Source organism: Trachypithecus francoisi, unplaced genomic scaffold (assembly GCF_009764315.1).
Source record: "Trachypithecus francoisi isolate TF-2019V2 unplaced genomic scaffold, Tfra_2.0 Lachesis_group19, whole genome shotgun sequence".
Classification (NCBI taxonomy): domain Eukaryota; kingdom Metazoa; phylum Chordata; class Mammalia; order Primates; family Cercopithecidae; genus Trachypithecus; species Trachypithecus francoisi.
Window position 1 is genome coordinate 19,707,112 of NW_022681464.1, and position 22,546 is coordinate 19,729,657.

The window sequence follows — 22,546 nt, forward strand, 5'->3', positions numbered from 1 at the left end:
GCCATCTGGGAAGATTCCCCTGCATGAAACTGGCCTGAGCAGGTGGATAAATCCATTACTTTAGGGCATTGTTCTCCTATCAGTTAGCTGATGAGGACAAGCCCACTTGCATGATGCGGCAATGCTGAGTCTTGGAAGAGGTTGTGTTTGTAATAAACAGTTCAAAACAATAAACCCCACCCCACCCCCACCTAACTTCATTTGCCTCTTCTTTCACTGATCTCAGGAACCACTGAGTCAGAGTTGTGCTTTTTACCCTTTAACTCTTCACAGCACATGTGTGTGCAATCATTAGGCTCCATCTCAACAATCCTTGCAAACAGAGCACGCCTTATCTTTCAAATCCCACCTCGTGCTGGGAACAACACAAAGTTCTACAAATGTGATAATGAAACAAACTGACCCTGAATCCCCCAGGCTCTGAACAGGTAAGTTAAGGAAGCCTGAGCCTGCTCTCCAACTGAGCAGCAGGAGAGATGGGGTAGCACAGGCTTTCCGAAGATGCAGTGGGTCATAGTGGGCAGGCATCTGGGGGAGAAGTGACTGGAAAAATACAACTATCCAGGTGGAAGATGATGAAGGGACTGGGTTCACACATGGACAGCAGGCTTCAGAAGGATGCCAGCAGAATGGATGTGAAGTGGATGTACTCACTCTGCATTGCTCCAGAGGACAGGGTAAGACCCCAGGCTGGAAGTCATGGGGAAGCAGATAAGGCACACGCAAGCTCAGCACAGGGAGAAACTTCTTAGAAACTCAGTGGGATGAGTAACTTCATTAGAGATGAGCTTTCCTCACTGCACATTTTCATCTGGAGGCTGCAAGAGCAGTGGTCAAAGATGATACACACAGGATTCCTGAACGCCAAAGTTCCTCCCTTGATGGGATTTGGAAGCTCTCAGGTGGATGGACCAACACTACCCTGTGGGCTTGTAGAGGGGAGGATGACCACTTGCATAAGCACAGCCATCACTGAGTGTAACTTCAGGCTCACGAGCCATCCTGTGAGCTGATGCACAGGCTCACGAGTGCATCAACTCAGTGGGGGACAAGGATGGAGGCCAGGGATGGAAAGCAAGAGGAAAGGAATGGCTGGTCTGCGCCTTTGCTCAGAATATAAATATCCTAGTAGAAACTCCCCCCAAGGAATGTGGTCACAAATCACCCTCTGGGCCCCTGAGTATAAACCCACACCATCATGTGTGAGAGGAGGAGGAGAGGAGCACCTTCTCACACCCAGGATCACTGGGCATAGAATCCCTTCCTCACTACAAAGGGGTTGGAGAGATCCAAAGATGCTCTCTAAAGACAAAGTAACAATGTGAGAAAATGGCAAAATAGGGAGCTGGAGTAAGTTCAATCTTCCCAGTGAACTTGATTAAAAATTTCATCTGCTTATACTTTAAATACCTATGGGAGCCTCACCGGATGTGGGTGCAGCATTCATTCCCAAGGCCTCAGAACTGCTCTCCTGAGCAGAGCCAGTGCAAACGTGCAGGGTGAGAAGTCAAAGACAGAAGGAAGCAGGTGAGAGCATTCCCTGCCTCTAAAGAAAGAGCTCTCCTTATTCAAAACATCAAGTTCTACTGAACCAAGTTGCAGATCTTAACAATAATAGAGATCACTGTAAAAGAGAAATTTTAATGTATGCTAATTTTCTTTTTTTAGGAGGTAACATCCTAGTGTTTCTCAGATGCAGGTAAATCATGACCTTCCACATTCTCTTTCAACACAGGGAGCACCTGAGATCCTACAGACAGGAAACATGGAGAGGATAAATCCAATGATGTATGCATCAGGTACATGCCAAAGTTCACCTGCGAACAAAACAGCAGCAACAACAAAAGAGGCTAGATTATTTTAGCAGTTAAAATAACTTTGTCAATATTAATGTTTCATTAAAATCAAGTCAGATCTTTAAAGACATATACTGAGACTTGATAAGTCTTATCTGTTACATAGTAGAATGCAGTGGGACATTAAAAGAATCCTAACTTTAGACCCCAAAGATTCTCATCCTAAGGTGTCCTTTCCCTATGATCGCCCCACACCTCTTTCTTGCTGGCCACATCTCTGTCCCACATGCCCAGAATTTCCTGCAGAAGGACCTTCTTCCTTCTCTCAGCTCGTGACCACCACCAGGCCCATTTCCTGTTTGCTGTCTGATATAAAAGGCTTTTGGGAAGACAGTGGCAAAACTCTGCATTTTCCGTGAGAAAGAATGATATGAGTCAATTTTGCCAAATTCTCCTGAACAAGGATGGACGGCCCAAAATGAAGAGTAGGTAAGTCTGCTCAATGTTAACCATCAATGCAAGTGAGCCACTCAGGACCCTTTGGAGGACCTGACGTGCTCACCGATCTGTTAGTTCCTGTGATAACATCTGTTGGACACCCTCATGTTCCAGGCCCCAGGCTAGGGGATTGGGCCAATTCCTTATGACTTGTGCAAATGTGGGTGAAGGGTGCAGCCTCTGCACTCTCACTGCAACTGTTCCGTAAATCTAAAATTATTCCAAAATTTAAAAATAAAAGGTTCATGCACATGAAAACTGCAGTGATGGTAAGAAACACTATTTTCATGGACCTTAGTATTATATTTGTGCCTCCTTCTTTCTTCTCCTGGCAACCTGCACGGTGCAGGCTCAAGGTTCCCACAACCCAGAAGACACAGCCTGCATTGACAGACATGCTGCTGTAACAGTCAAATGCACTACTCTGCAGGCCATTTCTATCCCATATTGGTAAGAAAACTTACATAAATCAAATCTCTATACTGTGAAACAAAACCCTGGCTTTGAAGAAACACAGGAAACAATGTAACACATTTTACCATGAATTAACTTGCCAGCTTATTATTGGAAGTAGATACAGTGTTTGCATTATTTCTGTTCATTTTCAAGAATCACTCTATGTAGCCTGACTGCTTTACTTGGCTTCCTGGAATTCTTTGTAAACAAAAAGTCCTAACAGAAAGTATAAGCCTGAAAATAAATCTTTCTAAAGAATCAACACATTGGAAGTTCAGTTTTTATAATCTGGAATGCATAACACTTTGTTGTTTTAACCTTCAAGAAAATGAATTTCCAGGCTTAATGAATGCATTTCCAGTTTAATGAAATGTACTGACTCGTTCTATGCAGCTACTCTATTCACAGTAAGGCACTTTACTCTTCATGAGCTCTCTGTGGTAAAGAAACTAATGATCAAGACAATAGAATTACTTTACTTGGTGTTTTCTTTTTGTTTTGTTTTTTTGTACTCCATATCTCTTCAACAAGATTGGAAAGAATAAAAATACATGTAGTGAAATAAAAAATAAGTGAGAACTTGGATGGAAAGGAAAAATAAAATGAAACTACAAACAAGGATAGGTTAATGGCAGTCCAACAGCTTTGGGTGGGCAGCAAATCCCCCATTTAAAAAAATAACTCTGCACTATTATGAACATAGTTCTGGTATTCATAACACCAGGATTGGAAACCAGGTGTCATATTTTGCAGTCACGCTTACCTTTGTTTCACGACTCTCAGAAAGTTTTTGGAAAACGTGCTGGTTTCTTTGCCCAGTTTGCTGGTCGATGCAAATCATCTGGCATCTGTGACAAGGCCCCAAAACCTGGCAGGTGAGAAGGAAAACACAGCATTGCCACAAAAGTGACCAGAGCCTTGCACCTCAGAGGGAGGAAGCACACAGAAATGCCGAGTCCCCTAATTACGGAGAGCCAGAAAGCAGCACCTGTTCACCATCTCTGCCGGGGAAGCATCTGCATTTGTTTGTCAGCTAAAAGACCACTGCTTAAGGGCTTTGCAGAGAAAGAAAAGAGGGACTGAGAATCTTGAGCGTTCTCAGGAAATGTTGAACAATGGATTTGAGGAAGAAAAGCACTCAGTGACTGAGAAGACAAACGGGAAAAAGAGAAAAGTCGCAGGAAGCCGGGCACAGTGGCTCACACCTGTAATCCCAACACTTCGAGAGGCGGAAGCAGACCGATCACTTGAGGCCAGGAGTTCAGGACAAGCCTGGCCAACACGGCATAACGCTGTCCCTATTAAAAATACAAAAATTACCCAGAGTGGTGATGCATACCTGTAATCCCAGCTACTCAGAAGGCTGAGGAAGGAGAATCACTTGAACCCGGGAGGCAGAGGTGGCAGTGAACCAAGATCACACCACTGCGTTCCAGCCTGGGCAACAGAGCAAGAAAGAAGAAGAAAGAAGAAGGAAGAGGAGGAGGAGGAGGAGGAGGAGGAGGAGGAGGAGGAGGAGGTTGCAGAGCCAGTGCTGACCCCTGTGAGAAGGTCATCAGAGAGAACTTTCATGTGTCAATGCCCTCTGACCCAGCAACTTCATGTCTAGGAATCCAACCTAAGAAAGGAATCAGAAGCCCAACCACAGTCGTGTACAAAGATTTATCCTCACATTATTTGTAATAGGAAAAACTTGTTAACATCATAAACTTGTTAACATCATATAGTGGAGAGAAATGGTTAAGTAAATCATGCTACACATATATGATGTATATGGCGCAGGTATTAAAATTATATCATGCAGGTATTGAAAGGAATCTATAAAAACCTTTAAATAAAACGGGGATATGTTTTTATAACTGTAATAAGTAGGAAAAAATTATTTTAATATACATATCTATATGCATATATATATATATACACACATATATAATATCCATATGTACCCAGACCTACATGCCACACATACACAATACTTAAAGCGCATTGTTACAGTTTCTTAACACAGGTCATACCGTCTGGTGGAGCTTAAAATCCCCCATAACATAAACATAAGAAAGTATGCAGCTCAGCAATACTGAGACACTTCTTTTATTGCACATGTAAAAAGTGCAAAGGTACTTGATTTTCTTATAACCATTTTCTTCTCAGCTCACTCATGGGCAAAGACAAATTATGCATGAAATTAGAAACACTCACCTAATCTGGATGTGTCTTGGCCTGTTCCTGTTACTGGTGTGAAAGTTGCAGATACCAGGATGAAATCACTCATCAGACCCAAAGAAATTGGAGCCAGGACGGCACGAAGGCAGGCAGTTCATGCTTGCATTTCTGAGATAACGACTGTCAAGGACTTTCTAAAATAATCCCACAAGAAATTCCTCCATGTCCTTTATGCATCTCATGCTTTTCAGGATCCATGTCTTGCATGTATGCACATAGTTCTAGACTGGGTTTATCACTAGACATTCTTTAGGACTGCAGTTCAGATAAGATGTTCTTGAAGGAACATTTGCCTAGTAACAATGTCTCCACCAATGAACTGATGCCAATTCTGACTTTGAGCCTCAGGAACCAATAAATTATGTTTTCAAGCAACTTGTATGAACTTATTTTTGCCCATAAAAGCTTTCCCTTACTCTCTCCTCTTCAGGTGCACCTGTGGCTTGCCATAGCTAGGCATCCTAGTTTATAATCCTTTCTGTTTACTCCTGAATAAATTCATCACCTTAGGAGATTATTTTCTCTGGTGTGTTTTTTAAAATTTATCTTGTTTTGGTTTTTAATTGGGAAAAGTTTTCAATTAGCAATAATCACACCTCAGATAAACCTCATTGGCTCTAATACTGGCACTGTACAAAGCTCTAATTTTTTTTTTCAGGTTGATGCTCACATTCTGGCCCTGGGTACTAAACCAGTGGAAATATAGGCTCCCTGTGGTACCAAAGTCAAGGTTCCCAAGCCACGTAAGCACCCAGAACATGCTGGAAAGGAGCTCTACCAAGGACTTGGCAAACCTGTGACCTCTCCAGATCTCATTTCCTTGACTAGATCCTTGGCTGTATTTGGTGAGAACTATAACAGGGATACAGAGACTCAAGCCCAGGCCTGGCCCTTGGTCATGCTCAAGAGTGGAAACTATCACTGTTATACACAAGGATCCCTGCAGTGGAGCCAGGCTTTTGCAACACCACAAAGCTGTGCCTCGAGGAGCCAGTGTGGCTCTTCGCCTAGAAAACAGCTGATGCATAGGCCCAGCTCCTGCAGAAAGGAGGCCAGGGCCCTGAAGCTCACACCAGCCCCAGCCTCTAGCAGCCACCCGACAGGCAACACCTTCTGTAAAAATCCTGTCACTTCAATGAAAGACCGTCTTAGAACAGATTCTCAAACTAGCAGAAGAAAGGGCATTTTCCAGACACTATTTTCTTTTACTTTTTTTTTATTTTTGAGATGGAGTTTCACTGTTGTCGCCCAGACTAGAGTTTCGCTCTTGTCACCCAGGCAGTTCCCTCCAACCTCCACCTCCCGTGTTCTAGCGATTCTCCTACCTCAGCCTCCTGAGTCACTGGGATTACAGGCGCCCGCCACCACACCCGCCTGATTTTCGCATTTTTAGTAAAGACAGAGTTTCACCATGTTGGTCAGGCTGGTGTCAAACTCCTGACCTCAAGTGGTCTGCCCATCTCAGTCTCCCAAAGTGCTGGGATTATAGGCATGAGCCACGGCACCCAGCCACAAACACTATTTTCAAACACCAATGCAAAGAAAACAATTTCTTAAAACATCATCATTTTAAAGCTTCTTTTCTGGTATTCTTAGCAACTAGTATTTTAAAAACTTGTTTACTAGCATATATATTCATTAAAAAACAAGTCAAACAATACAGAAGCTTGAAGAATTAAAAGAGAAAGCACTCAGCAGCAGTGGTACCCCTCTCTCCATCCATAGAGGCAGGTGCTGCTCATGTGGCTGCAGACCATCCCAGGACATCCCAGATTGTCCCAAGCCATCCCAGACCATCCCAGACTGTGGTATGTGACTGCATACAACTGTGTATGTATGTGCACCTGTGTAAATAGACTCGCTGGGATCTCAGAACCCACTTGGGTTTCTTTTTCAATTACTCTGCAATATGTAAGGACATCCTTCCACATCAGGACATAGAGAGCCACCTCATCCTTGCATTTTGCAGTTTTCACAATGGATGGCCTGGCATTCCATGGGTTGAAACACCTAGTTCTTCTCCTTTGAAGCCATGTGAATAGTTTCTAATGCTTTCCTGTGATCAATAATTTTGCAATAAAGGCCTAATTTACACAACTCTCTTTCCTGTTTTTTTTTTTTTGTAGTATCAATCTCCCAAAATGAAATTACAAGGCCAACAGGAATAAAAAAATATTTATGACTTGACAACACCCAGTAAAAAATTGTTTTCCAAAAAAAAAAATTTGTTTTCCAAAAGAGATGTGCTAGTTTCACTGTAATTGCTTCAGCACTGAGTATTATCATCAACAAACATCTTTTGAGCATTTGCTTTTTTTTTTTTTTTTTTGGAGACAGGGTCTTACTCTGTCACCTAGGCTGGAGGGCAGTGGCTTCATCATAGCTCACTGCAGCCTTCATTTCCCAGGCTCAAGCAATCCTCCCACCTCAGCCTCCTGAGTAGCTGAGACCACAGGAACGTACCACCATGCCCGGCTAATTTTTTTTATTCAGTAGAGATGAGGTCTTGCTATTTTGCTCAGGCTGGTCTCAAACTCGTGAGCTCAAGCGATCCTCCTTCCTTGGCCTCCTAAAGCACTGGGATTTCAGGCGTGAGCCACTGTGCCCAGCCAAGCATTTACCTTCTTGAAAGGCACAGTAGTGCCAGGCGTGGTGGCCCATGCCTATAATCCCAATACGGGGAGGCTGAGGCCAGCGGGTCTCTTGAGCGCAGGAGGCTTAAACTAGTCTGGCCAACATGGTGAAACCCTGTCTCTACCAAAAATAAAAAATGTAGCCAGGTGTGGTGGCACACACCTGTAGTCCCAGCTACTCAGGAGGCTGAGGCAGGAGGATTGCTTGAACCTAGGAGGCAGAGGTTGCAATGAGCCAAGATTGCACCACTGTACTCTACCCTGGACAACAGAGTAAGACTCTGTCTCAGAAAAAAAAAAAGAAAAGAAAGGCGCAGCATTAACCATATCTTACGCTCTTCAATGCTTGCACTGGACTAACGTGTATAGGTATCATTGATTGACTGATTGACTGACTGACAGGATCTTGCTCTGAGACCCAGGCTAGAGTACAGTGGGGCAATCTTGACTCACTACAGGCTTGAGCTTCTGGGCTCAAGCAATCTTCCCACCTCAAGGAGCTGAGACCACAGGTGCACAACACCACGCCTGGCTAATTTTTCTTGTGTGTGTGTGTGTGTAGAGACGGAGTCTTGCTATGCTGCCCAGGTTGGTAAAAGTATTTTTATACTTATTTTAATACTTGTATTAGCATTTCTATGGGATAGATTTCTACAAGTAAAATTATTGAGTCAAAGGGCATGCATATTTTGATTTTTACTAGTTGCGGTCTGTTAAGAAAGGTGACCTAAAGAAAGCAAAGCCTGCTAAGTCATCTCAGGAAAGTTCCTTAAAGAGTCTTCCTTGTATTTATGTCTCCAGATATCTGGAGAGGCACAGGTGCTACTGTTGCCAGAAAAGTTTCTGAGAGTAATCTGTCTAGTTCTAGTTCTCTTCCCTTTTCTCTTTCTTTTTCTTTTCTTCCTTTCTTCCTCCCTCTCACTCTCCACCTATCAGATAATGTATATTTAGTGTCTATTTTATGCCCAGCAGGATGTGAAACAGTAGGCATTTTTTAAAACATGGCAGAGACACAGGGATAGAAAATAGGGAAGAGTAAGTAAGGATGGAGGGATGAGGGAAACAGCAGGAGGGCTAGTGCCAGAGATGGGCTTGTGGGAGAGAATGTAGGAGATAGTACAGATTGCTCGTCAAGGGGGAACAACTGCCAGGGTAAGAGGAAGTCTAGGGAGTTAAAAACATCATTGGGACATTTTCTTGTGCCATGAAATTTATTTCCTGTATCCCAGACCTCTAAAATTCTTTAATAAAGACTCAAATGACTGTTTACTGCTTTCCTAGATGTTAGAGTAGTGTTCCTTCTGAGTGCACAGCCTGAATACAAGGTAGCTCGTTATAGTCAGTTTATACCAGTGGCTAATTACACTACTATAGGTTGAGTACTCCTTATCCAAAATGCTTGGAACCAGAAGCATTTTGAGATTTTTTTTTTAATTTTGGAATATTTGCATTATATATCTCTGGTATACTTACCAGTTGAGCATCCCTAATTCGAAAAGCTGAAATCCAAAATGCTCCAATTGTCATATCCTTTGAATGTCATGTCAGTGCTCAAAAAGTTTTATATTTTAGATCATTTCAGATTTCAGATTTTTGGATTAGGGATGCCCAGCCTGTATTACAAAAATAATTTCAGCCCCCGCTAAAGAACAGAGCACATTCTCTGGCATTAGATATACCTTATCTCCCCTGTCCATTTCTTCCCTCAACAATTACTGATTGAGCACTGACCCTGGGCCAGTGTCGTTCAAGGACCTAGAGGTACAGCGGGGAATAAAATAGACTTGGCCTCACCCTCCTACACACTGCAAGAATAAGCAGCACGTGACCCTGCAGCAGGTCAGGGGCATCCTTTCCAAGAAGGTGACATCTGACCTGAGACACTTGGACAACATGCCAAGCAGAAGGGATGGCAAGGGCTAAGGCAGGAAGGGTGGCTGTTTAGGGAACAGAGAGAAGGTCACTGTGACAGAGGCAGAGAGGGAAGGGGTAATGAGCTCAGAGACAGTGGCAGCATGGGATCTCATGGGGCCTTGTCAATCATGTGAGGAGCACAGATTTTAGCCTAAGACCTTTTTCCTCTTTCTCATATCTTTGAGGCCCATAACAAAGGTTTTGGGAGTCCAAAACCGGGGAGAGAGGACATCCTGGTGGCTTTGCCTCTGACAATCTCCTTCCCAGCCACCAGCAAAGGCAGAAAAAGGTGAAGTGTGTGGAGGACGGGGTGGCCATGGGCACAGAGGCACCGCCAGGCTTCTGGGCCTCCCTCCACAAGCTCCAGACTGCCACACAGTCCAACAAGTTTCAGGAGGATGACAGTCTCATGACATGAGCATTACAAAAAATCAGAGTTTAAGCCTAGACATAACGACAGCATGGAGGCAGCACCGAGCCCTCCGATGGGGCACACCTTCTGTGGCTTGTGTGAAAGTGACTGCTGCCATCCTCTTGGGGAATAAAGGATGAATTATTCCATGGGGTGTCTCAGAAGGCTGAGCTGACATAACCTCCCACCAAGATTTTGTAGTTAAGAGACAAGGACAGGGAGGGAGTCCCACCTGCAGCTATTCAGGTCTGGGATTGAGGCCAATCTTATCTTCACTGACAACCCTGGAGGAAGGATAATAGAACTTCCCCAAACTTACCTGGAAATGCAAAGAACCAATTGAAATCTCATCCCATTTCTCTTCTTCAAAAGCCCTTTCTCCATTGATAATAATATTGGCACGAAAACGCAAGCTGAGATCCTTCACTGAGAATAATTCCTGCTTTCCATTCTCATCACTGTTTAAGGCAACCAAAAAGAGTAAGTAGGGGGAGGGTGGCAGATAATCACACCACTGTAATAATTCATCATGCCTGCCATGCAACACCTAACTTCATCAGCTCTGCTGTGGCCTGTGCCCTGAATAATCAGAACAGACTTTTACCATGAGTGCAAGGCCAAGAGACACACATCTGCTAAACAGGCATCAGGGCCTCCCCTGGGATATGGTCCCATCTCTAGTGAGAAGCCCACAAGAGCCAGGCAAAGGGTGAGCAGATCTTAGCTGAAGAGATGAAGGACGTTGGAAATCAGAAGAACAGAGCTCCAGTGAAGAAGAACTTCTGAGAACATATCAGTTCTATAAGGTGGGGCAACATAAGGCATTTGAAGACCTGTCAACAGGCTTAATAATCAAAGACCTAAAAAGCACTGAGATCTCACTCCCTTCCCCCCTCCCTTCTTTTCACAGGTGTTGAGATCTCACCCCTTTTCTCAGGTATTAAAACATTATAAATAAAGAGGACAGTATTTCCTAATTTCCTTTCTAGTTGCGGTTTTAACTAACATCTGCTATTTTTCTAATTCCTTTTTTTTTTTTTTAACGAGACAAGGTCTTGCTCTGTCACCCAGACTGGAGTGCAGTGGCACAATCTCAGCTCATTGCAGCCTTGACCAGGATCCCAGGCTCAAGTAATTCTCCTGCTTCAGCCTCCCAAGTAGGTGGGACTACAAGCATGTGCCACTATGCCCAGCTAACTTATTTATTTTTTTTGGAGATGGGGTCTCACTATATTGCCCAGACTGGGTTTGAACTCCTGGGCTCAAGTGATCCTCCCACCTCAGCCTCTCAAAGTGCTGGGATTACAGGTGTGAGCCACCATGCCTGGCCTATTTTTGTAACTCTTGTTTATTTTTGTAATTTTTATTTATTGCCATAAGGTTCCAAAAAAAATGGCCCTCTGCACCCCCCACCCCCACCCAGAAGAATGCACTGAAAATATATCTTAAAACTTCTCCGACAAAAGAACACATTCTGTATGATCCCACCATATTAAGTTGAAGAACAGGTGAAACTAGCTATGGTGAAAGAAGTCAGAACAGTGGTGACTGTCAGTGAGGTTGACTGGGATGGGGTATAAGGGAGGTTTCTGGAGTACATTCTTAGCTTGATCCAGGTAGTGGCAGTTGCTGGTAAAGTCCCAAAATACTTAATGTGTTTATCAGCAGATACTTTGCCTCATTCACCAGAAAAAGGGTGGCTGTTGTACCAGGAGATTGATGTGAAAATGATGGCGCATGGGTGTATACATCTGTAAAACTTTATTTAACTGTGTACTGATGATTTTTGTACCTTTTTGTGCTTCAATAAATTTTTAATTGCTTAAGTTGGTGCGGGGTAAATGCTCAGGCATGGTTAGAGTATGCCCCAGAGACAGAATTGAAAGACTACGGGATTGGGAAGGAGGAGTCCCAAGGTTATATCCCAATCCCCTTTGAATGGCAAACAATGTATGAAAAGCCAGAGACCAGGATACCTGAGTCTGGTTTTGCCACTTACTAAGGGCAACTCCCACAACCTATGAGGACTACGGTTTCCTCATCTGCAGCAAGAGGGTTAGCACTTTTCCAGTCCTGAAATCCTTTGATTCTGGATCAACTCTGGGTTATAAACCCTCAGTTTGGGCTTCATAAAAGGGCATGTTTTATGTCCAAAAGCTATCGTGGTTAACATGTGCATGATAGAGTCTCTCAAATTTGCAAATAACGCACAAAGAAATACCTAGCAGAGGACCCTCACTCTGCTCTTGAACCACCTGCCCAGCAGGCCCGCCCTGCTAGAAACCAGATGGTAGGGAATGTGGGCCCTCCTGGTAGGAACTGGGATTGCAGCAAGCCTGTCCCCACCTCCTATCTTTCTACACCAAGAACCCCAAAAAACTGCATACCCACTTTTTCCAGGACTCTGGATGCCTGAGGAAAGGGTCCCTCAGTGCCAGGAGAACTCAGTGAATACCCAGAGAACATGCGACTGCATCATACTTTTGCTCTCAAAGACAGCAAGCTGGCTAGTTTCACCTGTTCTTCAACTTAATATGGTGGGATCCACAGTATGAGAATGATGTTGTATGTTTTCAACAATGGCTAGAAACAAGAATGACTACAAATAGCCCACCCCTGCAAAGGTGGAGGAGGTGGCCTTAGTCAGCTTTATTAAGCTGTATTTGTATGTCTTTGCAAATATGTATGTGTGTGTACTTGACCACGTGGCACATGACAGTCACAGGACCCCCCGTTCACAGTGCTGTTAGGGGTGAGCCACTAACACAACACTCATCTCTGGCCTGTGGACCAGGAATGAGGAGACCATCCCAGTCATCCTGTGGCATGAGAGCTGGGTGATTTTTCCTCATTGCCTGGCTACGTTGGGACTTCAGTTTGCTCTAATGAACAATGAGAGGGTTGGCCGAACCATGACCCTTTCTGCAGCTGACCTCTTAACACTGTTAGGGTCCTTGGGAAGGCATCAGGTGGGAGTGGGCAGGGAGGGGTGCTAGTTCCATCTGTGGCACATCTTTCAAATAAAGCGTGCCTGCAGTTACAGCTTTAAAAGGTTTCATAACCACTCTTTTTTAGCCTTTCAAATGACTGTGTGAAGTAGGGCAGAGATCCTTGGGAACAGGGGACAATGGGAGGGTGGACAATAAAAGTTGACCAAATGGTGGCAGTTCAATTAAAACAAACATTAAGAAATTGAATGATTAAAAAGTGAGAGCTAGGGGTTCTCCATTAACCGTCTTGAGGATATCAAAAATGATCTTTGTAAGATAAAAGATAACCCTCTATAAAGATGAATGGAAGCTGGATGAAAGGGCCTGTTTACTTCTCAGGGCCTCAGTTTCTCATCTGTAAATGAAGCAGGGCTGAACTCTCAGATCTCTCCTCCCCAGGTGGGGGCCAGGCCCTGCTCCCAGTGGCAAATGGTTATGCTTGTCTGCTAGTTCCGAGGTATGAGGTCTTACCTGGTGTTTAGTTGCTGGTGAAGTTCCAAAATACTTGATGTGTTGATCAGCAGATACTGTGCCTCGTTCACCAGAGAAAGGGTGGCCATTGTACCAGGAAGTTGATCTGAAAATGATGGAGTATTTAAGAGAAGAGTTGCTTTTTCAGAATGCCAGTGAATCATGTTTCCATAGACTTGTATTTTTTTAAAAGGTAGAGACTATTTCTACAAAGGAAAAAAAGTGACGCCCTGGCAATAAAAAAAATGTCCTAAGTATGCTGCATATGTCTCAATACAGAGGGAAAAGGAGATCCCAGAATACTCTGTTTAAAATAACCTGGAGAAAATAACAATAAGGGCTGGGCACAGTGGCTCAGCTCTTTGGGAGGCTGAGGTGGGAGGATTACATGAAGCCAGGAGTTCGACACCATCTTGGCCAACAAGGTGAAACCCTGTCTCTACTAAAAATACAAAAATTAGTCAGGCGTGGTGGTACACACCTGTAATCCCTACTACTCGGGAGGCTGAGGCAGGAGAATCGCTTGAACCCGTGAGGCGGAGGTTGCAGTGAGCCGAGGTCACACCGCACACTGCACTCTAGCCTGGGTGACACAGCAAGACTCTGCCACAAAAATATTTAGAAAATTTAAAAAATAAAACAAAAAATGCTGAGATGAAATTGTTCCAGCAAATTAGACTTGGAGGCAAGGCTTGGAGGAGGAGGGGTGAGGGCAGGTGCGTCCTTCCCCAGGATATGACGGAGCAAGGCAGAGAGCCTTGGTGAGGGCAAAAGGCCCAGGGAGAACTTCTGAATCTAATCAGGGAAAAGCTGTTTGCCCTTGGGCAAGTGCCAGATATCGACTTTAGAAATAGATAGTAAACATTTAAAAACTACTAAAAGGGAAGGCCAGGTGCGGTGGCTCAGGCCTGTAATCCCAGCACTTTGGGAGGCCGAGGCGGGCAGATCACCTGAGGTTGGGAATTTGAGACCAGCCTGACCAACATGAAGAAACCTCGTCTCTAGTAAAAATACAAAATTAGCTGGACGCAGTGGCACATGCCTTTAATCTTAGCTACTCAGGAGGCTGAGGTAGGAGGATCTCTTGAACTCGGGAGACAAAGGTTGCGGTGAGTTGAGATCACACCATTGCACTCCAGCCTGAGCAACAAGAGTGAAACTCCGTCTCAGCAACAACAGTGAAACTCCGTCTAAAAAAACAAACAAACAAACAAAAAACTACTAAAAGGGGGACGAAACTATTGAAAGAAAATATTAAGTGTATTCAGAATAGCTGGCACCCGGCGGGCGCGGTGGCTCAAGCCTGTAATCCAGCACTTTGGGAGGCCGAGACGGGCGGATCACGAGGTCAGGAGATCGAGACCATCCTGGCTAACACGGTGAAACCCCGTCTCTACAAAAAAATACAAAAATCTAGCCGGGCGAGTTGGCAGGCGCCTGTAGTCCCAGCTACTCGGGAGGCTGAGGCAGGAGAATGGCGTAAACCCGGGAGGCGGAGCTTGCAGTGAGCTGAGATCTGGCCACTGCACTCCAGCCCGGGAGAGCAAGACTCCGTCTCAAAAAAAAAAAAAAAAAAAAAAAAAAAAAAAAAAGAATAGCTGGCACCCCATCACCCGGCTGCCATCTCCTTTGGCAGGCCCAGCATCACTATCATTATAGATGAAAAGGTTTGCCGGGCCAGGACCTACTGAGCTGTCTCCATATCAGGTGTGTGGACCCCAGAGTAGATGCAAACAGATACTTTTGAGAGAATTACCCTCCAGATCTGCCACTTGCATATATGCTCTTTACTAAAATGGCTCTGCCAGAGAAGGGAGGTGTAATCCCAGCCCTGTCCACAAAGACCCTTCCTCTTTCACAGAGGAAAGGCCAGCGTCTCCTAAGGCACACTCCCTCAGGGACCAACAACCTCCAGGGTAGAAGACAAAAGCCCCATTCAAAACCTTGGAGTCTGAGCTAAGAAAATAAAAGGCTCTAAAGCCTGGGCCAATGATCCTCCTGTAGGCCAGATGGATTCCAATTATTTGCTGTCCACAAAACCGCAGGACCTAATTAAGTTGTCAAGTGACAGATGATGAAAGGCATTTCAATCTTAGAGCCCAGTGCTTCGGTCACATACTTCAGAAGAAATGTTTGAGTGACAGTGCACTAACGAAACCCCTTTCCATAGCCCTTTATTTAAGCTTCTCAGAAGAGACCCGAGGCTGAACACCAGCTATTCTGGCCATGAGTGACAGTCATTCATGGGAGTGGGAACCAATGGCAGGGTGCCCAGACACCTCATTAAGAGACTTATTTTTGCTAATTTTTTTCTTATGTTTAATAATTATTTTTCAAAATTTATAATATACTTATGTTGCTTTGATCAACTATGTACTACTACAAATTACGGGCTGGGTGCAGAGGCTCATGCCTGTAGTCCCAGCACTTTGGGAGGCCAAGGTGGGAGGATTACTTGAGCTCAAAAGTTTGAGTCCAGCCTGGGCAACATGGGAGAAACCCCATCTCTACTAAAAAAAAAAAAAAAAAATTAAAAAAAAGAACTCAATCCACAAGAAATTTTCTAGCACTTAAACTCTCACAATCACAGTAAACTTTAAAAAAATGTTTATCCATGTCAATTTATATACACATTTTAATTTCACAGAAGTATGATAGGGTAGTAGTCAATAAAAGATTTCCAAGTACAGAATATATAACACTAAGATAAAATTCTGTTGAGGACATGGAAAGGAAATACAAGTTGAAGAAGGAAAGCGAAAGAAATAAAAGACTGACCACTAAAAGATAGTTCATTTATATGTATATATATATATAATATATACATGAAAAGGAAAGAAAGAAAACTGACCATTAAAGGACAGTTTGTTCTCTCTCTCTCTCTCTCTCTCTCTCTCTATACACACACACACACACACACACACACACACACATAATGTATTTTGTAATGAATACTCATGAGATTCAAATTGCTATGGTTTAAAAAATGCTACAGTATTGAGATTCTATTGGCTATGTTGAAAAGAATAATGTACGAGTTCAAATTTAAAATGACAACGTTTACAATATGCTGGAAATTGTATCCTTTGTAGCTGTTTAAACTATTTTCAAAATTTAGATGACAATGTAAAAATGTATGAGTGAGGAATATAGTTTTTAAAAATCCTTCTAAGGTATACCAACTCAAAAAAACTGTTTCAAGACCAGTGACTGAGACTACCAGAGAACATGGCACCCTAAGGAGCATCCTCTAAGTGTAAGTAGTCACAAGCTGACACTCCCTGATTCTGCATCGTGCAGGAAGCAGGAAGACAGGCTTTCTTCTTTCCTCTGCACCCACCACCTTTGTTCCACCAAGGCCCCATCTCCCACCAGGACAGTCCCAGCTGCCTCTCACCTGTGCCTTTACTGCCTGAGTTTCCCACTCAATGCAGCCCCCTTGCCAAGTCAGGGCTGACTTTCTGACATAAGCAGTGTTATGAAGCTTCTCAGCTTAGAATCCTCCGGTGAGTCCCGCAGCCACAGATAAAGTACTACTGACTCCTCAGTAGCACACTCGTCCCTTCTTCCCATCTGTCCCCCATCACTCCCCTGCTCACGTCTGACCCTCTAAACCCTTCTCTGAGCCCATGAATGCCAAGCCCTGCCACGCTGCTCCCCGGTAACCATCCCGCCTCTGTCTGCTTGAAAAACTCCTACTCTCCTTTTAAGACGCAGCTCCAAACTCACCTCCTCCCTGAAGCCCTCTGTGACTCATTCCAGGTGTAGAGGATTCTGCCCTTTGTGTAAACCTTTATTACATCTCTTACATTGTAGTATCGCTGTCTGCTGGTGATTGATCTCACCAACCGAGACCCCAAAGGACCAGGACTAAGGCTTAATTATCTCAGCCAACCTCCTGAAAACCCAGCAAACCCCAGCTAGGCCATGGGTGCTATGAATGATTGGCACTTAGAGGTTTCACTGCTGCTCTCTTCTCCAGATAATTTACAAGAGTGGTGTGCAGGTCCTGACAAACCCCACTCCTCTACCGCTGGAAATGCCTATTTCTCTCTCCCCTTTAATCATGTCTCTAAGCTTATCCATGACCCAAACACCACCAACTTCAATAAAATGAGTATAAATCTATTCCCCTTTTCTATCACACAGCAACTCAAATTCTTAACAGCTTATGGCATGAAAAATCATCAGAACTTTAAAAAGTCTAAGTACATTACATCTTTTGACTCCTCTCTATAGCATACACTTTTAGGGATTTATAGGTTAAACTATGGAGGGCTGCCTTAGACCCAGTTTTCAGTCCATATATGGTCAAATGCTATTAGTTTGGTTTATTTATTTTATGTTTTAGAAACATAAAACATAAAATATTACTGTCGACCAGGCTGGAGTGCAGTGGTGTGATGATAACTCACTGCAGCCTCGAACTCCTGGGTTCAAAAGATCCTCCCATCTCAGTCTCCCAAGCAGCTAGGACTACAGGTGCCTGCCACCATACCTAGTAATTTTTTAATTCTTTTTGAGACAGAGTCTCACTTTGTTACCCAGGTTGGAGTACAGTGGTGTGATCTCAACTCACTGCAACCTCCACCTCCCAGCCTCAAATGATCCTCCCACCTCAGTCTCCCAAGTAGCTGGGACTATAGGCATGCACCACCATACATGGCTAGTATTTGTATTTTTTGAAGAGATGAGGTTTCATAATTTTTGTATCTTATTTTGCAGATACAGGGTCTTGCTATGTTGCCCAGGCTGGTCTTGAACTCCTGGGCTTAACAAATCCTCCCTCCTCGGCCTCCCAAAATGCTGGGATTGCAGGTGTGAGCTACCACACCCAAACTCTAAATGCTATTTGGATTACAAACTAGTTCCTCTGGAAACTGATCACTAGGCCAGGTAATACATGAACAAGTTGGTAATCATTCATTGATTCATCTAGCCATTTATTGAGCAACTATACGCCAGGTGCTATTTTAAGCATGGGGGGACAGCACTGAAGAAAACAAGCAATAATCCCTATCCTCATAGAGCTTACATCTTCTAAAAGGAAAACAGAACAAAATAAGCGAGCAAAATATATAGTCAGAAAGATGTGAAAAAAATAAGTGCCACTGAGAAAAATGAGACAGGGAAGGTTGCTACGTTGCTGCGAATTCAGGTACAGGGTGCTGTTCTGAAGAGGGTTGCCAACCAGCCTTCCCTAAGGAGGTGACATTTGAGCAGACACAGGAAAATGGTCTTTTCCGCACATCTGGGACTGTTAAAAGTACTTTCATCTCTACTGCCTCACTTCAGTCTAACAATGGTTTATGGTGGGAAAAATTGCCGAAACTTATAAAAGTCTGAGGAGCTGAGGTCTATAGAAGTTGAGGTGCCATGGGGATCAAGGATTTACCAAGGTCACACCATTGTTTGGTGTTAGAGCTAAAAGCTAGCAAGCCAGATTTCCTTGCTTCCAGATCCAATTTGAGGACATAGCAAGCTATTAGGGATTTTATTGAATACAATTGGATTAATTGTGCTTTTGAACATGCAGGAGTGAGGCCGAATGTTTGGGTAGAGGCTGGGCAGCTGGCTTTATGCCCTCCTCAGCCTCCTTAAGAGGATCCTGGAGCCCACTTCTCCTGCTGACCTGGGGCTACTGCAGCAGGTTTCTGCTAAAGGCTGACCACCCCTGCTTTCAAAACATGAGCAAGTCACCCTGTAAGTGCAGTTCATGTGCTGTTTTGATGTGTGCAAGGGTAAGCCAGGGTTCCTGTCCTCTAAGAACCATTCAAAATGTAATACCGTTTCCATGTTTCTTCTTTGCGTTCCTTTGAAACTTTGAACTTTGTTTGATCAAATGACAAGGACGGCCAAAAAATGTTGACAACCAGCTTGAAATTTTTTCTCCACAATCATAAGTATTTACTCTGGCAAAAGAGAGAGAGAAAGGGTGAACTCTTACATAGTATTTATTTAAATGATAATCTAAATTGCAAAAAGTTAGATTACAAAATGAAATAAAACAAAACATTGCATGAGTCCTGAAGAGAAGGAAGCCTGAAATGTCAGATGCTGCAAGGAGATTTCCAAGGCAGGAAGACCTGCCCTCTGGGGCTTGTGTGAAGCTTTCAGACCAAATAAAAAGCTTAAACATTTCTCCTGGAAAGACCTTTTTACTATTAATTATTGACACAGAGAACCACAAAGCTTAGAATTTGAGAACTTCCAGAGTGATATGTTGCTTTCAGAAGCCCTTGAACCCAGAAATGTGTCCTATTTTTTCACTATGGGCCTGATTGAAATATCTTCTCTCACATGGACTGACGTGTTTGGTTTGTAAAATGAACACTGTGCCTGTGGGTTACAGATATAAGTACTGCATTTATCAATCTGGTGTTTGAAAACTCAAGAATCCTCTAGAATTTTGTTATCCAAAATTTATTGTTCTGACTGAAAACGTGCTAAATGGATGTGTAAGTTGGTGACATTGGTGCAAGTGCTGGCGAGAAGATGTAGAGTGTGCACAAGGTGGGGACCAGTGCCCAGGATGCTCCACTGTGTCAAGCACAATCATCACATCATCACCTTTGTGCTTTCCTGGGGGTATAGCCCTTCACACTCCCAGAGTGATCCTCTGCCTATCATCCACAGCACTAATGACTGGGGTCCAACTTGGATGTAGTTTTAGCATTTAACATACCATTTCCTGCCTTGCATGATAGCATATGTTCAGGGCAGTGCACAAACATGTGCAATATGGTTTGATATCATGCAGTATCACCATCTACTGAGCACAGACCTACCCACTAATGAGTGCATTGTGTTAACTGGTAGGCAATCAGCACTTTGAAAGCTTTTTATTATACATAAATATTTAGTGAAGTGTTACACAGTTAACTGTTTTAGTATGTGGGTGGAGGTGAAAGGGGAATTGGTTGGGGCTTAAGATAGGATAAATTTCCCAAGATTGGAAAATTTGCTATTCCACATGTATTCAGGTACAGATAAGATTAGATAAAAAGGGATGCAGACATTTGATTTGTTCAATAAAAAGACTTAGAAACATGTACAATCAACAAACAAAATAGCAATGCTAGTACATTCAACCCCACTTTACATTTCCTAGAATTCAGTAGATGATTTATCATCAGCAACCCAGATTAGATAATAACCTATAATATGGGTATATAATCTGTGAGTTATCACCTGAAAGCTAGGCTTTAGAAACCTGAGAGATGTCTTGATAACCCCCAACCCCCAGCCTCCTTATCCAATCATCAGCTAGTTTAGGTTATTCTATTTCCAGAATATATACCTGCATCTTTCTGACTTTCTCTCTGACCCTGGTCCAAGCCTCCATCTTGTCTCACTTGTGTTGCTAACACAGGTGCTTATGTGGCCTTCCTGCTTGCACCCCTTCCCCCTTCCAACCACTCCACAGGCACCAGCCCGTCTTCTCAACGTGCAAATCAGGTATTTTCCCTCCCCATGAAGACTCCTCTGGAGTGTTGCAATGCCCTCCAGACTGTTCCTTCTGCATCACCTTGTCTTCCCACCCCACACCGTCCTCTTGACACTGTCCCAGGCTCTGAAGGGAACAACATGGGCATTCCAGTGGGAGGGACTAAAGATCAATAAACAGATATATATTAACTTGGAAACAACAAAGGCAAAGGAGATGAATACAACAGGGGAAATGGAGAGGGAAGGGCTGGTTTCTGTAGGTAGTCACGTGGCCCTCTGAGAAAGGGGCTTTTGAGCAGATACCTGTTGGAGTTGAAACTGACAGAGGTGAGAGAACAAGCCCTGTGGAGGTATAACTAGGGGAATAACACCAGGCAGAGGGAACAGCATGTGTAAAGACCTGAGAAGGGAGCATGCTTGGGAGGTTTGAAGACCAAAGAGCCAAGAGTGTAGTTAGAGAGAAGCATGCGAGGGAGAAATGGGCAGCAACTAGACTGAAGGGTAGCAGAGGATAGACTGCATAGGGCATTATTCTCTTCCCCCTCTTCATCAGCCTGTCAATAAAGCTGAGATTTTCACCTGCTTCAGAGTCTCACCTGTCAGCACAGACCCTGCTTTGGTGAATCTGAGTCCGTTCACTATTTTCCTCAAGAGGCACCTCTATAGGCTCCATCCCTAATGAACAAAGGTTAAAAACAAATTTAACATTGTGTAAAAACAACAGCGACTTGACTTCAAAATATACTACAAAGCTATAGTAACCAAAACAGCATGGTACTGACATAAAAATAGACACATAGACCAATGTGACAGGATACAGAACCAAAATATAAATCCACACATTTACAGTCAACTGATTTCTGAATTGGAGCAAGAAGAGTTCTCTTCAATAAATGGTGCTGGGAAAAGTAGATTACCATATGCAGAAGAATAAAACTAGACCCCTATCTTTCACCATATACACAAATCAACTCAAAATGAATTAGAGACTGAAATATAAGACCCAAAACTATTAAACTACTATAAGAAAACATCGGAGAATTGCTTCAGGACATTAGTCTGGACAAAGAATTTTTGGATAAGACCTCAAAAGCAACAGCCACAAAAGCCAAAATAGAGAACTAGAATTACAGCAAACTAAAAAGCTTCTGTACAACAAAGGGAAACAACAGAATGAAGAGACAACCAACAGAATGAGAGGAAATGTTTGCAAAGCATCCATCCAGCAACGGATTAATAACCAAATATATAAGGAAATCAACAACTCAACAGTGAAAAAAAACCAAGTAATTCAATTTATTTTAATGAGCAAATAATCTGAATAGATATTTCTTGAATGAAGACATGAAAATGGCTAATCGATATTTTTTTTTAAATGTTCAGCATCACTAATCATCAGGGGAATGCAAACCAAAACCACAATGAGACCTTACCCCAGTTAGAATGGCTATTACCAGAATGACAAAAAAATAACAAATGCTGTTGAGGATGCAGAGAAAGAGGAACTCTTACACACTGTTGGTGGGAATGTGAATTAGTATAGCCATCATGGAAAACTCTACTGGGGTTCTTCAGAAAACTAAAAATAAAAATACCATATGATCCAGCAATCCCACTTCTGGGTATTTATCCAAAGGAAAGGAAAATCAGAGGAAAAAAGAATGGTGGATAGGAGACAGGACTAATGTACAGCTCCCAGTTAGA

General features: G+C 43.3%; 1 protein-coding gene and 1 pseudogene across 3 annotated transcripts in view; both read right to left on the reverse strand.

Moving 5' to 3' along the window:
• Positions 1–1,621: 1,621 nt before the first annotated feature.
• MOCOS (molybdenum cofactor sulfurase) overlaps positions 1,622–22,546 on the reverse strand; it is a 59,649-nt gene continuing 38,724 nt past the window's right edge. The window contains exons 10-16 of one of the 3 annotated variants that reach the window (XR_004429197.1): positions 21,439–21,517; positions 19,181–19,305; positions 13,394–13,499; positions 10,252–10,390; positions 4,950–5,107; positions 3,514–3,618; positions 1,798–1,817 (exon numbers count right to left, since the gene is read on the reverse strand). Coding sequence is in view for 2 of the 3 variants with exons in the window: in XM_033177947.1 (XP_033033838.1) it covers positions 1,680–1,817; positions 3,514–3,618; positions 10,252–10,390; positions 13,394–13,499; positions 19,181–19,305; positions 21,439–21,517 (692 nt within the window). In the remaining variant the exon portion in view is untranslated. Of the gene's footprint in view, positions 1,818–3,513; positions 3,619–4,949; positions 5,108–10,251; positions 10,391–13,393; positions 13,500–19,180; positions 19,306–21,438; positions 21,518–22,546 lie in introns of all 3 variants that reach the window. The other 2 variants (XM_033177947.1, XM_033177948.1) reach the window with 2 other exon arrangements.
• On the reverse strand, positions 5,494–5,614 carry LOC117064302 (annotated as a pseudogene).